The 13,787-nt window shown below is 42.0% G+C and overlaps 1 protein-coding gene and 1 long non-coding RNA gene across 2 annotated transcripts in view; both read left to right on the plus strand.

The window, feature by feature from the left end:
• The window catches only part of GUCA1C (guanylate cyclase activator 1C), a 32,296-nt gene extending 32,141 nt beyond the window's left edge, over nucleotides 1-155 (plus strand). The window contains exon 4 of the mRNA XM_063127621.1: nucleotides 25-155. Coding sequence (XP_062983691.1) covers nucleotides 25-155 — 131 coding nt within the window. The remainder of the gene's footprint in view (nucleotides 1-24) is intronic.
• Nucleotides 156-6,858: 6,703 nt separating this feature from the next.
• On the plus strand, nucleotides 6,859-11,166 carry LOC134399547 (uncharacterized). The gene is made up of 3 exons (XR_010025505.1): nucleotides 6,859-6,922; nucleotides 8,442-8,508; nucleotides 11,130-11,166. It is a non-coding gene; the product is annotated as an uncharacterized LOC134399547 (long non-coding RNA).
• The last annotated feature ends 2,621 nt before the right edge of the window (nucleotides 11,167-13,787 follow it).

The following is a 13,787-nucleotide window of genomic DNA, read 5'->3' on the forward strand; positions in this document are numbered from 1 at the left end:
AAAATCCTTATGCTTTTATTCTAGGGGAATTGTCTTTAGAAGAGTTCATCAATGGCGTGGAAAGCGATGAAAATCTCCTGGAAATGATTTCAAAGAGCTTTGACCTTTCCAATGTACTGAAAATTATACAAAGTGGGAGAAGACACAGTGTCTGAGACTTTCATATTGTAAAAGGAACTTGTAACAAGAACAATGCAAGGAACCTATTAAGTATCAACACGGAATGTTACATTTCCCATCCACTATTCAGAACAAGACTCTCCAGGCGGGATTGCCACTTCAGACCTGTCGCTTGTCTATTCCTCCCCCCCCCTTTTTTCCCTCTTCCCAGTGGATGTGGCAGCCACTGTGAGAGCACAAAACTTTGTCTACATGAATCACAAAAACAATTTAGCTCAGCACAAATAGTCCATTAACAGTTGCAATGGAGGGGTGGGTTGAGGAGTGGGAACTATACAAAACCCGAACCTCTCCAGAAGATACAGAACTGATAAATTGCTTCTTTTAAGTACCGTTTGTTTAACTTGCAATTTACAATGTGGTGATAAACCACTAGATAGGATTGCCTTCTTTCTAGATCAATTAAGGCTGAAGCATGGTTTGCATTAACTTAACGTTTGCACTAATCAGTGCTTAAAATAGGAATGGATTATCTGGGAAACACCTCAATCAGCTTATGGTTCCAAAGATACATATCCACTTACGAAAGCTGTTTACCACTTTGGTATTATTATTACATCTATAAGTTAATGTGACTTATGGCTTAGATGTTTCAACTATTTTGCCTTTTAAAAAAAACCTGTTATGGTATATATTTTTTAAAAAATAATTAACCTTTTTAGAGAAGCTTTACATTTGTGATGGAATAACATCATTTTGGAGAAATAATTAAAACTTCAGAGGAGGCATTTCAAAATACTGGCTTTAGTGATCAAAGATTAATTCCATGACTTTAAAACAGAATTATGTTTGTTTGATTCAAAAGAAAAACAATCAACCAAATCCCCACCTCTGACAGTTTATAACAATGCAAACTGATTACAATATCCCATGTCCCTATTTGAAAGTCCTGGAAAAAAGCAAGTATTTCTGCTTTTTGGGTCTTACCAATCTTAAAGTACGTAGCATCTTTGGAAGTGGTGAGAATCTCCCATTCAACTGAGCCACTTTCTCAGTTTTGAAGACCTCCCATCGCAACCCATCTCTGCTCATTGGCTTCTGCTTATCCCAGTTGCTTTTAAATACTTCCAGCTCTTGCCTAACAATTTGACTCTGTGTTCATAATGTTTGATTGTTGGTCTGCTTCTTGTCGCTATCTTAGCTTCCTACCCAATTGTTTGCCTAATTCCTTCACTCCAGACCCAAAGATCTTTGCGTAACAACAGCCACATGTTCAAATCATCTTTGCCTGATTTGAACATATATTTGGGTGAAGACACATTCAGGGCTTTGGTTGGCAGATATGTTAGTAAAGTTGTGAAGTCTACAGGAAACCGTTAAGAATCCTCTTCCTATATTGCATCGAACTTCTTCCTTTCGGTCCTCCCTTGTAGGACAAACAACTTGGTGCTTGTTTTCTCATAACCCATGGCAATGTATGTCATCTACACAGCCTGGCAGGAAAGCACTCCAGCGCTGAAAACAGGGATGATGCAAAATGTCTCTACTTATTCAAAGTAATTTGGATATTTTAAAAAATGTATTTGAAGTCCGTGATCATTCTGATTTTGCAGAATTAACACTAGCATTCAGAAACAGGCTTGAGTCAAGTTGTGTCTCCAGAATTCTTCACTCCTACTGAAGGGTAAAGAGAATACACTGGGTTGTGCACTGTTTCTTATACTTACTCCCCAATAGTTTAGGAGGGAATTCAAAGCCCTTAGTTTCTTCAGGTAGGAACAAAAACGTCTCTTGTCACTGCTCAGAAAGAAAATGGAACCTATGTTTGACTGGATGTCTACATGTGGAGCTAAAGCAACCTTTTAGTTAAGTGCAGTGCAAACATATTTCTTCTTAAAGTCTATAGGAAGTCAACCTCGCTTTCAGGTTGCAGGAAAATAAGCAGGGGGCATGAAATAAGACTGAACAATAATCGTTATAATGGGTTGTCAGGATAATGAGAGATAGAAAATGGTGTGGAAGACAAGAGCTGCTGCTTTGAACTTTGGCAAGACCAGACCTAAGGACTTGCCTATGATGAAAATCTTGCGGAGGCCCAGAGTCCATTTTAGCAGTATCTCAAATTGAAACTGCACTTCAAATCCCTAACAAGGGATGCTTGAATTCTGCAGCAAGTAGCTGAAGGAATAAAAAGTTTGCGCAAGTTATTTTTCCAATACATGATCAAACTTAAGAAATAAAAGGAAAAATAACAGAGCCTAATGATTAAAATTTGTTATTTGCTTTCCAATTTACTTGACCTCTATGTCTAGCTGCATATGAAATGTGCCACATCATCTGTAATTATTTTGCCAGCAGTCTGATCAATACAGCACAGAGTGCCAGAGTATGCAATATATCATTTGACATTATAAGTAGTGTTGACATTGTAGCTTTGGCATTTAGATCCTTTTCACATCTCCCCACACCCCTGACCCATGGAATAATGGATGGGAACACTTACATTTTTCTATTTATTCAACATAGGTACATTAATATAGAACTGTCTGTGTCAATATTTTTCCAACTGAGGAACGAACGCAATATAGAAAGTGACCAAAGGGATTAAATAAATGGAATTTGTACAGCCATGATGCCTATTCCACAGATATGAATGGGGATTGTACAGTAGCAGCATCTGCAATAACTTACATCCTCTAGGAGAAACGTTTGGGGTAGTGGTGGTGGTTTCAAAGTCTTTTTATTGCTCAAACTTTAGTTTTGGTTTGAAAGACAATGCACAGATTATCACCAGTTCTATTAGTGATCATGAAATGAAATCATATATATTTTTTCTGGACTTTTAAAAATCCATTAAGTGAACAGACACTGATAAGTAGAGTGGGGAGGGAGAGAGATGTGGCCAACTGATTGATATGTATTTAAATTTTGTAAACCACTTTGGAAAGTTGCATATCTCAGAGACGATACAGAAATGCCTTAATTTTTAAAGCATTTATATACTGCCTTGGGGCATGCAACTTTCCAAAGTGGTTTATGAAATGCTGAAAATGATACAGTACTAATAAATACAGTACTTGCATGACACAACAAAGTAATTTTGCAGCAGATGAGCAATTGAAAGCCAGATAAACCCACCAGTCAAAAGTAATGATCTGAAAAAGAAGTCTTCACCAGATGTCTAAAAGTTAACAGAGATTTTGCCAGGCAGCTTTCCTGGGGACACACCATGTGCAGTGAATGGCATTTTCTTGCTGCGATCAGTTGAAGCAAGGAAAAAAAATATTTTTCCCCCAAAAAGGAAACTTTTCAGGGTAGTAATGTCACATCTGCAGAGATGTTCTAATGTTTTTTGGTACAGACAGATTTGTTTGGGATGCAAAGTAAATGGCTTAGAGGAAAAGTTTCCTGATTTTTCTTTTTCCCTGAGCAGACCTTTTATAAATTGCAAGCTCCATACAAAAATATCAGATAGGTACTGGGCCAGGGCTGCAATTATACTTCAACTTAACTGGGAGTAATTCCTGCTGAACTCAATGTATCTTACTTCAGAGTAGGCATGCACAGGATTTCAATGGACCCTTTTTAGAAGTGCAAATTGCCAGGCACAGAAGGCCTGATCTGGATTGGGAATTCAGTGCAGGGCAAAGTGTTGAAGCACCCAATCCCTATCCCCCCACCTGCTATGGTCCCAATCCAGATCAGTTCCCTGCACTTTCAAACAAACAAACAATACCTGCACTCAAGGCCAGAATGACACAACTAAGATAATGTGTAATTTGGCATTTACAAGGGCTGGGAAACCTCAACTTTTTCCCGAGAAGCCTTCTCTGAGTAAATATTTTATCTGTATCTTCCTTTGTAACATTACTCTCAAAGTACAACTTTTACTTTTATGTTTTCTATTTTTTTATGTCATTATTTCATGTTTGGAGCAACTGAAAAGCAAGTAGTGCAGGTGAGAAGGATGATACTGCCACCTGTTGAAGGTTCATTCCTCCATGAATTTAATAGTCCAATAATGTCATTGTTGTTATAAGCATAACTGAACAAGAAATAAACACACTATTCTCTATATGATGTTTTAATAGTTTAGACTGTTGGTTAAGAACCTGTGTGTTATTTTGACTCATATCTTATATAATCGTAAATTACAATGTTATACATGTTTAGCCATTAAAAAAAGTCCTACAACTCCTAGCTTTCCCCGGTGCCTTAAATGTGGGGTGGATTCCTGCTTATCAGCCATTGTGCTGGTTCGGATGACACAACAACCCACAGTTAAACAAACCAAGGATGTGGGAGTGAGTGTGTGGGCTCCTGACAGTTCACCCATTCCTGCTGCACTAAACAATCCAGGGACACTCCATCCCTAGATTATTTAGCAGGATACCCAGAATTGTGGGTTGTTATGACATCTGTACCAGGCTACTATCTCCAATGAATGTGTACTCATCTTTTATTTCCAAGGGTGCTTCCAGTTGGATGCTTCCTAGCACTACCAGTCAAAAGGCATTGTGCAACTCTTCCATCTTTCCTGCCTTAATGTGGTAGGAAAACCGGGGTGGGTTACAAGTGGAAGATATCTGACCACCACCACCACCCAAAAAAAATTCCATGAATGAGGTAGGGCAACTGCACAAAAAAGGTCACATCTGGAAGCACTCCAGAACCACGGCATCTCTTGACAATCTGCATTAATCCAATCCTACATAGTCTCAATGTTTTGTTAGTAGCTTCTACTCAATGTTTAACAGCTTCTGCTTAAGTAAACCATAAAAAGAGCCAGAATCCATGTTTTCAAATGACAGTTAATCACGAGTCAGAAAAGATGACATTCTAGAGAAAAAGCTGTTTCAAAGGATGTAGGAGCATATGAAGTCCTGCAAAGCCTCTGCAAGATGCAACATCTTTTTCTGGTATATATTCACCACTGAAGGAAGCAGGCTTGTATTTAAAAACTTGCCTGGTCACCATAAGCAACAAAGACTTTCATGCAGGCAGGCTGGTGGAGGATAGATAGACCTCTCCATCTTTCCTTGCCAGCTCAATTGGCTTTTCCACAGCTATGCCAGCCATGGAGAAAGAGAAGCCGCTTCCTCTGCAGCTAGTATAGAAACACAACAGACTAGCCAAGGAGTGACGGATCACTCCAACCCAGCTCCAGCAGCCTGCTTAGTAGAAAAATAAGTTATTTTACTAGTCTGCATTTCCATGCTTCCCACCCTCCATGGCCAGCATGAAAAGATGGGCAAGTTAAAAATAAATTGCAGGCTAGCAACTTCTGTGGGATCACTAATAAAGTCGGACGAAAGAATAAAGCAAAAAGAAATGATTAACAGGCAAAGGAGAAAGTAAATTGTGCTTTCGTGCTATTCTAACCTTGTGGACCCATGTATCAACCTTGGGGTACACATACTTTTAAGTATTTAAAGTAACTACAATAAATGTAAAAACCAAAAAGCATGAACAAATAATTAAATATCAATAAAACAGAATCAATCCTAGGCATGTTTACATAGAACGGCTGGCTGGGTCGTGCTGGCAGTTGTAGGCAGTTGCTGGCAGTTGTCCTAAACACGGTTAGGATTGCGCCTTATCATTAAGATGCCACACAAGACGCTTTGTTGTTCATGTAAATTGTTATAGATAACTCTAAACCTGCAAAATGCCCCTATCTCTACCTGTTTAGCATTTCCATATAATAATAATATTTCTTACCCGCCTCTCCATCCTGATCGAGGCGGGGAACAACAAGAAGTATAAAATACATAAAATATTGATTAAAAACATAGTATACGTTCTTAAAACTTCCTAAAAATCATACTAAAAGCACCCTAAAATTCCACTGGATAGGCCTGCCAGAAGAGATCAGTCTTTATAGCTTTCTTAAATGCTAAAAGACTGTTAAGTTGACGGGTCTCCGGCAGGCCATTCCACAAACTGGGAGCGGCAGAAGAGAAGGTCCTCTGGGTAATACCTGTCAGCCTAGTTTTGGCTGGCTGAAGTAGATTCTTCCCAGGGGACCTGAGTGAGTGGGGCGGATTGTATGGGAGAAGGCGATCCTGCAGGTAGCCTGGACCCAAACCATGTAGGGCTTTAAAGGTGATTACCTTTATATCCATATATATCTTTATTATCATTTTTTTAAAACAACAACAACAACACACCGCTTCTGGTCTCATTCTAGGCACCCTCAACGAAGGACCATTGAAAACAAAGTGCGCTCTTTCCGTATATTAGCCGCTTCTTAGTAATCCTTTGGAGCCGTGACCAAGGCAAGACTACGGTGCTCCGCCATCCAGTAGAATTCCCCCCAGCTACTAGGCTGCTTCGCAGGGCTCCCCCTGTTCACGTGATGGCCAGCTGAGTTTAGGAGTTAGTAGGGTGGGAACCGGGTCCTAGGGAAGCCAGCCAATCAAATAGAAAGGCTGTGCCGCTCTCTCCCTCTGATTGGTCGATTCGCGTAAAGCGACTGGACAGCCACCTATCGGAGGATAGAAAACGAAATACGCTCCCGTCGGATTGGAACAGCGCTAAATTTGAATTGGGGGCTGTGCGTGTTTTTGCCTCCCCGTTTTTTGCGTCGCTGGAAGCAACTAATGCCTGTCCTGAGTGGGGGTCGCGTAGAACGAGCCAAGGTGGCAGACGAGATGGGGGGAGTCAGGCGGTGAGGAGGGCGGCGGCCACCCCGATGAATCCCCGAGAAGCCGGAGGCGGCCACAACTACAGCGCCATGGACGGGCGCTTGAGGCACAGCCGCCGCCGCTTCGCCGCCGCCATGAGCAGCATCGTGGAGAAGGTGAGCCCGGAGAGGCCTGAGCTTGGCAGGGGTCGCGCTGGGGCTGCTCTAGCGGGCCGACGGGGCTGCTCGGGCAAGGAGAGGACTGTAGGCCTTCTCGAGGGCGTGGCCTGAGGTGATTTTGCCTAGGCCGTAACTCTCTTCTCTTCCCCCTTCCCCCACTCATCTGTTCTATAAGGGTTCTCGTGTTTTCCACGGCTGCTTGACAGGCAGAAGTTCAGCGGGTGACGTTTCTCTCTCTCTCTCCTGTCATGAAGGTTCAGAGGCGGAGGAAGCGGTGCCTGCGGAATGCTGCCCGTCACGCAGCTATTAAGGGTGCAGAGCCCTCCCCCCCTTGCCTAGAGCCAGAGGGGAAGGTGCTCATCCTGGCTCTTGTTTCGGGGTGCCTGGGAAATACCGGTTTGATGGCAGTGAATGTTTTTTCGAAGTTGCCTTTTGATGGCTTTAAGGGATGGGACTTGAACACAAAAGGGAAGTCGGGGGGAAACAGGACTTAATAAAAAAAAATGCGGGGTTTTATGCCTTAATGTTTCCTGTTCTGGGAATCAATTTTCCGTGTTCACTCCTGTGAACACGGAAGCATATATAGTAATGCTCTACCAGGATACTTCATGGAGATCTAAGAAAGATCCAGGAATAATGGGTGTGAGTTCATTTATTGCTTGTGCTGGGGAGGGATGATAATGATGGGAGTCCGTCTCTGCCAGTAGTCTAATGTGCAAGCTGGTAGATCCTGATATCTACTACAGCAACTTCTGTGAAGTCAAGTAAGTTGCCATATGTCCATTACCAGCTGTAAACTGTCAGCATGTGTATTCTGACATCATCATTCCACAGATATGTGCTTATTAGACAAGAAGGCCTTAAGAATAAAAAATAATGTATCAATACTATTTTTATTGGCCAGTGAGTTGTTGCTAAACTGAAGGCTTTAACTGAAAGATGAGTTTAGTGGGATTTCTTACTCAGCGAGTTTAAGGCAAGAGATATTTTTATGGCTATATATTTAAAATCATCATGTAACTTTAATAGCCCCAACCTGGTCCTCATATTCCACATCATGATGTCCACCAACATAACTGCCATATCAATATATCAAGAAAAAAGCATTTCTAGGTGTTTTATTCAAATTGACCAAAACTGAGCAAAAGCTTGCCCAAGGCATCTTGAATGTACAGCCTGATGCAGTGTGCCTTTGGAAGGTGTGTCTTGGTAACAAATCTGGATCCACACAACCCGGTGCAGCTGCAAACAAAAATGTGGTGAGGTCCTGTCACAGATCTCCTGTGTAACTTAATATTTGTTCCTGTGTAATGCAAACCAACAGCATGGCAGATACAAGTAAGGTAACTTGCAAATCAGACATGCCCTTTATTCTGATTAAATCCATCAATGCTAGCAGCTTGACTGAAGTTGTGTTTCCGAGTGTATTTTGCATTGCCTCTGGAAACGTTTTCTTTTATTCAAATTTGTAGGAATGAACTGACTTGTAAAAACGATGTCTATTTTCTTAACCTAGTACAACTTTCCCTTTGATGAAGATATGGTTGTATCTATCAGATCTCTGACTTATGATACACCTGATGGTAAGATTGCTTTTACTAGTTATTATATTTCAATTTCCATTTGATTTTTTATCTGTACAGTATAGATAAATTTTGAAACACTTATGGACACTATGTCAATGAGTGGAATTGATGTGCTTACATTGAGAAATTGCCTAGACACAACTAGTACGGCTAGGAGTTCTGTAAGGGGTGTAAACAAAAATACGTTTTCCATTATCTGCTTCCCCTTCTAGTCACAATATTCTAGGGAAGGAAAAAATATATTTTGTCCTACTTATACCATGGGCCATGTTGGAGCAAGGGCTGGAAGGCATGAGAAGTTTCTCTCTCTCTCTCTCTCTTCCTGTTCCATTTTAATACTTTTTGCTACTGCAGCTAATGGAAAGGGTTCACACCTCAAGACTGAGGGCCTTGCTAGACCAAGCGTTAGCGCGGTGTGAGGCCCGGTTTCCCTCCTGTGCATCCAGATGACGCACAGGGGAATCGAGGGTCAGGCCGCGCTGAAACCTGCCTTAAGCCGGCATAAGAGAATTTGCTTATGGCCCAGCTTTTCCGCAGCCCCGGCCTCAGGCCGGGGCTGCGGAACATCTAGCAGGGTCCATGGCTTTTTGCAGCTGCTCGCTTACTCATGAGTAGCCAGGAAAAGCCACGGACTGGGCACAGCGCTCATAAGAGCGCTGTGCCCATCGGGGTGGGGGGGAAGGCCAGACATCAGGGACAGGGGCGAGGGAAGGAGAGCTGGGGGGGAAGGCATCGAGGATGGCGCGGGGGGGGGAAGCTGGACATCGGGGACGGGGGCGAGGGAAGGAGAGCCGGGGGGGGGAAGGCATCGAGGATGGTGTGTGTGCGGAGGCTGGACATCGGGGGCGAGGGAAGGAGAGCCAGGGACAAGGCATTGGGGATGGCGCGGGAGGGGGGGAAGCCGGGCATCGAGGATGGCATGGGGGGGGGAAGCCGGGGATGGGGGGAGGACAGGCGAGTGAGGGGGGAGGGGGTCATCGGGCAGGGGGAAGCAGGGAGGCAGGGGGAGTGGGGGGGCTTTATTGTTTAAAAAAGAAGCACTTACCTTCTCTGGCGCACATGGTCAATGGCCGACGCTACGGGGTTTCCCGTTGCCCCGTCGTGTGTGTAGAAGCCGGCGACGGCGCGCGCTAACTCTAGCGCGCCGTCACCCCACCTCCCTGCCGGCTTATCCAGCAGGTCTAGCAAGGCCCTGAATCAACAATGCAAAGCTCATGTGTGGGGACTCTTAAGGTCCAGTTCAGATATGAAACAAATATTTGATCCTATCATGGTTTCTGGTATGAGGTTTAACCATGATTTCCTCATTTAACTATGATGGAAAATTAGTTTAACAAACCTCAGAAGCTTTCAATTGCAGAGTGCAAGGAGAGGGAGTAGGAAAGAATGCACTGACACAAGGTTTATTAGACCAACATCTGACATGAGCCTAAAGCTATGTTTGGTCTTACACAGCTGAGAAGGAGGAAACTTGCCTAGTCCAACAGTAGAAGGGACTGCTTGGAACTATTAGTTCTATTTTGCTGCAGAAAATAAGAGACTACAGATGCCCTACTAGTGAATGATCAGGGACATGTTGCCAGTCTTGTCGGAAGCAAAGATGTTCTTTGAAAATGCTCCTTGCTTAAAAATACGCATACACAAAACCATCAAATATATGTCTCTACATGAAAGGCTATTCCCAAGTTTCTGTCCTGCTCTGAAGTGTCTGAGAACCAGAACTTGGAATGAGTCTATAGAGATAGGAGTAGACTCCCCCACACTGCAGCGACTTGGTTCATTGGGACAGGGATTGGGTTTAGCTCTCATTTTGATGGTGTTGCTGATTACATCCCTTTACTTTGTCCCATATAGGTCAATAGTTGCTATTCTCTCCTAGAAGGAAAAGTAAAACATTGCATTTCAAGTAACTACTGCAGTGCTGCCCCAACACTGTGGCCTAGCTTCTGTTATCATGGGTCCAGCACAAAGTAAACAGAGTGCCCATGATCATTCTGCCCAATGATGCTGCCAAGATGTAAGCCATCCTTGCACACCCCATCTATCATAATAAAAGCCAGCTTTCTGTCATATTCCAAAGGGAAACAATCCAAGATAAGGCTCTGCAAATAGGAAAATGCTCGATGAGTGGCTTCACTAGTTTCTGAGAGCAAGTTTAGGCCTCACTCCGATGGTGTCCCTAATTCACCACTTTGCTTTCTCCTATATGAGTCTTAGGTAAGATTGCAACCCATAGACTTAATCAGAAATGTCTGTTCTAATAAATTCTTTCTTTCTTTCTTTCTTTCTTTCTTTATTACATTTTTATACCGCCCAATAGCCGAAGCTCTCTGGGCGGTTCACAAAAATTAAAACCACAGTAAAACACCCAACAGTTTAAAACACAATTACGAAATACAGTATAAAAAGTGCAACCAGGATAAAACCACACAGCAAAGTTGATATAAGATTAAAATACAGAGTTAAAACAGTAAAATTTAAATTTAAGTTAAAATTAAGTGTTAAAATACTGAGTGAATAAAAAGGTCTTCAGCTGGCGATGAAAGCAGTACAGTGTAGGCGCCAAGCGGACCTCTCTTATGCATGTGGCATTATTGTAATGGTTCTATCATTTCTAGGGCCAAAGGTTTGGGGAGAAGAGACAAGCACTGACATAGATGAATCTTATCAGGTATTAAAAAGTTATAATTTGTAATGAGTGTATTCGTATGTTTGCAATTGCCAAGTAATACTATATTCTAAGTTCTTGTGACCAAGTTCAATAATCTAGAAATCTGTCTAGGAGAATACATGTATATTGTAACAATAGTATTAATTTTTAATGGTGCTTTAATGACAGATTGAAGGATTCCTGCTGAAACCGTTCCTAAATCCTGTTCAGGGTTCATAACTTGTAATTAAATTGAAGGAAATTAGTTTCTTTCATTCAGCTTTCCCCTGACCCTAAATTCTGGACAAATAGCACTTGGTAGAACATGTAACAAGTTGACTAAAGTGACACAATTTGTACTTGGCTATTTATGAATGGCCCTATAAAACTTGTTTGCATTGTTTGTTATAAGGCTCAGGCTCTGTATTCCTTGTAAGTCCCAGCACCCTTATCATGAGAGACGTTTGCTTTCTGGAACAATAGTTCTTATTGTCTGAATTGTCAATCAAAGAATTTTCAGTTGCTGCAGCAGTCTTACTATTTCAGAATAAGGATTTTTGAATTTTATTTTATTGAGTCTTCCAAAGTTACAAGCATATAATTCTCTTGATTTTCCCAGGAGAGTACTAAGATATATGAAAATAGTTCTGTCACATTTTCTCTGTAGCTGGAAAATGAATGGAAATGCAGTCATCCTATTTATTCATGAAGTCCTGTTTATTTCAGTAGTTTGATACTTATAGAAATGGTCTGCAGATTGCAAATTTTAATGACAGTTTACTAAGAAATCACAGACAATTGCTAAATTCTTGTTTGTCAGTAGACAGGTCACTATAGGCCTGTTGAACCTCTTACCAGACTGCTGAGTCTGTGCCTCTTTACACACATTGGCTGTTGCTCCTTTATCTTTCTTTGCTGAGCTCCTTATGGCTGTACAATTCTGCACTATAGGAAATGTGCCACAGAGCACCAAAAACCATCAGGTTGAATGATATGTAATGGTTATCGAAATTCAGGTCAGATATGCCTGACAATTTGAGCAATGTAGTCAATTTGAGCAAAGACTACTCTTAAATGTAGTCTTTGAACATTATTTCTTTATTTGAAAGATGTTTAACCCATCTTTCAGAGTGCAGTGCCTTCACAGGGCAGCTTACAGTATTACAAAAAGATGAACATAAAATTGCAGTTACACACACATGCATGTGTCATGGAACCATAGATAAGCAACTGTAATTCTAACCCTTGTTGGCTTGTTCAGATGTTTCAGCCTAACCATGGTTTAGCCACTGGGGATTTACCTCAGACTTGAATGCTCTTTCCTAGTCATTTTGAACTAGGGAGAGAAGGAAGGAAACTAGGGCGATATCCTGGGCATCATCCCGGGATCATCCCTGTGCATCCACATGATGCACAGGGCATCCCGGGAGCAGGGAGGGATGATCCCTCCCTTTCCCTGGGATATCGCTCTACCCTTTAATCCTGCTTTTTCCATGGTCTCAGGATGATCCCGAGACCACGGAACGTGTGGGCAGGCGTTGCAGGTTGTCCTGGCTCCTTGTGAGTAACCGTGAGGAGATAGGGTGGGGGGAGCGGGGAATTTAATTTTATTTTGAAAAACCCTTACCTTTTGTGCATGATCGCTTGTCCGCTCTGTCTCCTTTAAAAGAAAAAAAATGGCAGCTGCGATATTGCACGCCGCATGTAAATCAGGGCGACAATCTTGCGATCATAAAATGATCGACCCCCTCATCTAATCATGTTTCCTGCAAAACCTAATTTGCTTTCAGAATAGAACTGGAAATCACAATTTCCACTTCTAGTTAGGAGGTCAAACATGGTTTGCCCAGTTTGTACATCATGACAGACTATAGTTATTGCAAACCAGAAAATGAATGAGGAATTGGAGCCTATAAGAGAGGAGAGAAGGAATCTGAGACCCAGCTTTAACTGAACCAGGCCTCTAAGTGACCTCTTTTTGACATGTTCACTATTGTTTCAAGCTCTTTATAGCAAAATAAATGTCTGTGGTAACTCAACTCTGTGTGTGTGTGTGTGTGCGCGCTTTTGTGTAATAGGAGCTACTAGAAATTACATAGTAGAAACTGTATATCAAAGTTTAAAACTGGGTGTTCTCTGTAACTCTCCCTGTTTGGGATAAACCAAAACTAAAATCTTGACCCAGTTTGTACATAAGGGTGGCAAATTTGGGACTTAAGTCGCCAACATTTTGAATATGCAACCTCCAATTGGAGGTTATTTCAAGATGTACAAACCTGGACACTATGGGTTAATCATGGGTTAAACAACTAACAGTTAAATTATGATTAGTTCTTAGGTTAAGCCTGGGTTATTTAACCCACATTTCTCAATAGTCAGAGTCAGTGATTCTGTTGTGACTTTTGTCACACTATGGAATGGCAAGGTGTGATGGGTCATTGACACGGTTGCTTCTGAATGCCTCCTTATTTCATTTATTTATTACATTTCTATGCCATCCAATAGCCAAAGCTCTCTGAGTGGTTCAGTCTTTGGCACTGTGGAGTTTGGAAGGCTCCCTGGTTTACTGAGGAGTTCTTGGCAATGAAACAGCTCAGAAGATGGCTGGATATTAGTGGCATAAGAC

This window comes from Elgaria multicarinata, chromosome 5 (assembly GCF_023053635.1).
Source record: "Elgaria multicarinata webbii isolate HBS135686 ecotype San Diego chromosome 5, rElgMul1.1.pri, whole genome shotgun sequence".
Classification (NCBI taxonomy): domain Eukaryota; kingdom Metazoa; phylum Chordata; class Lepidosauria; order Squamata; family Anguidae; genus Elgaria; species Elgaria multicarinata.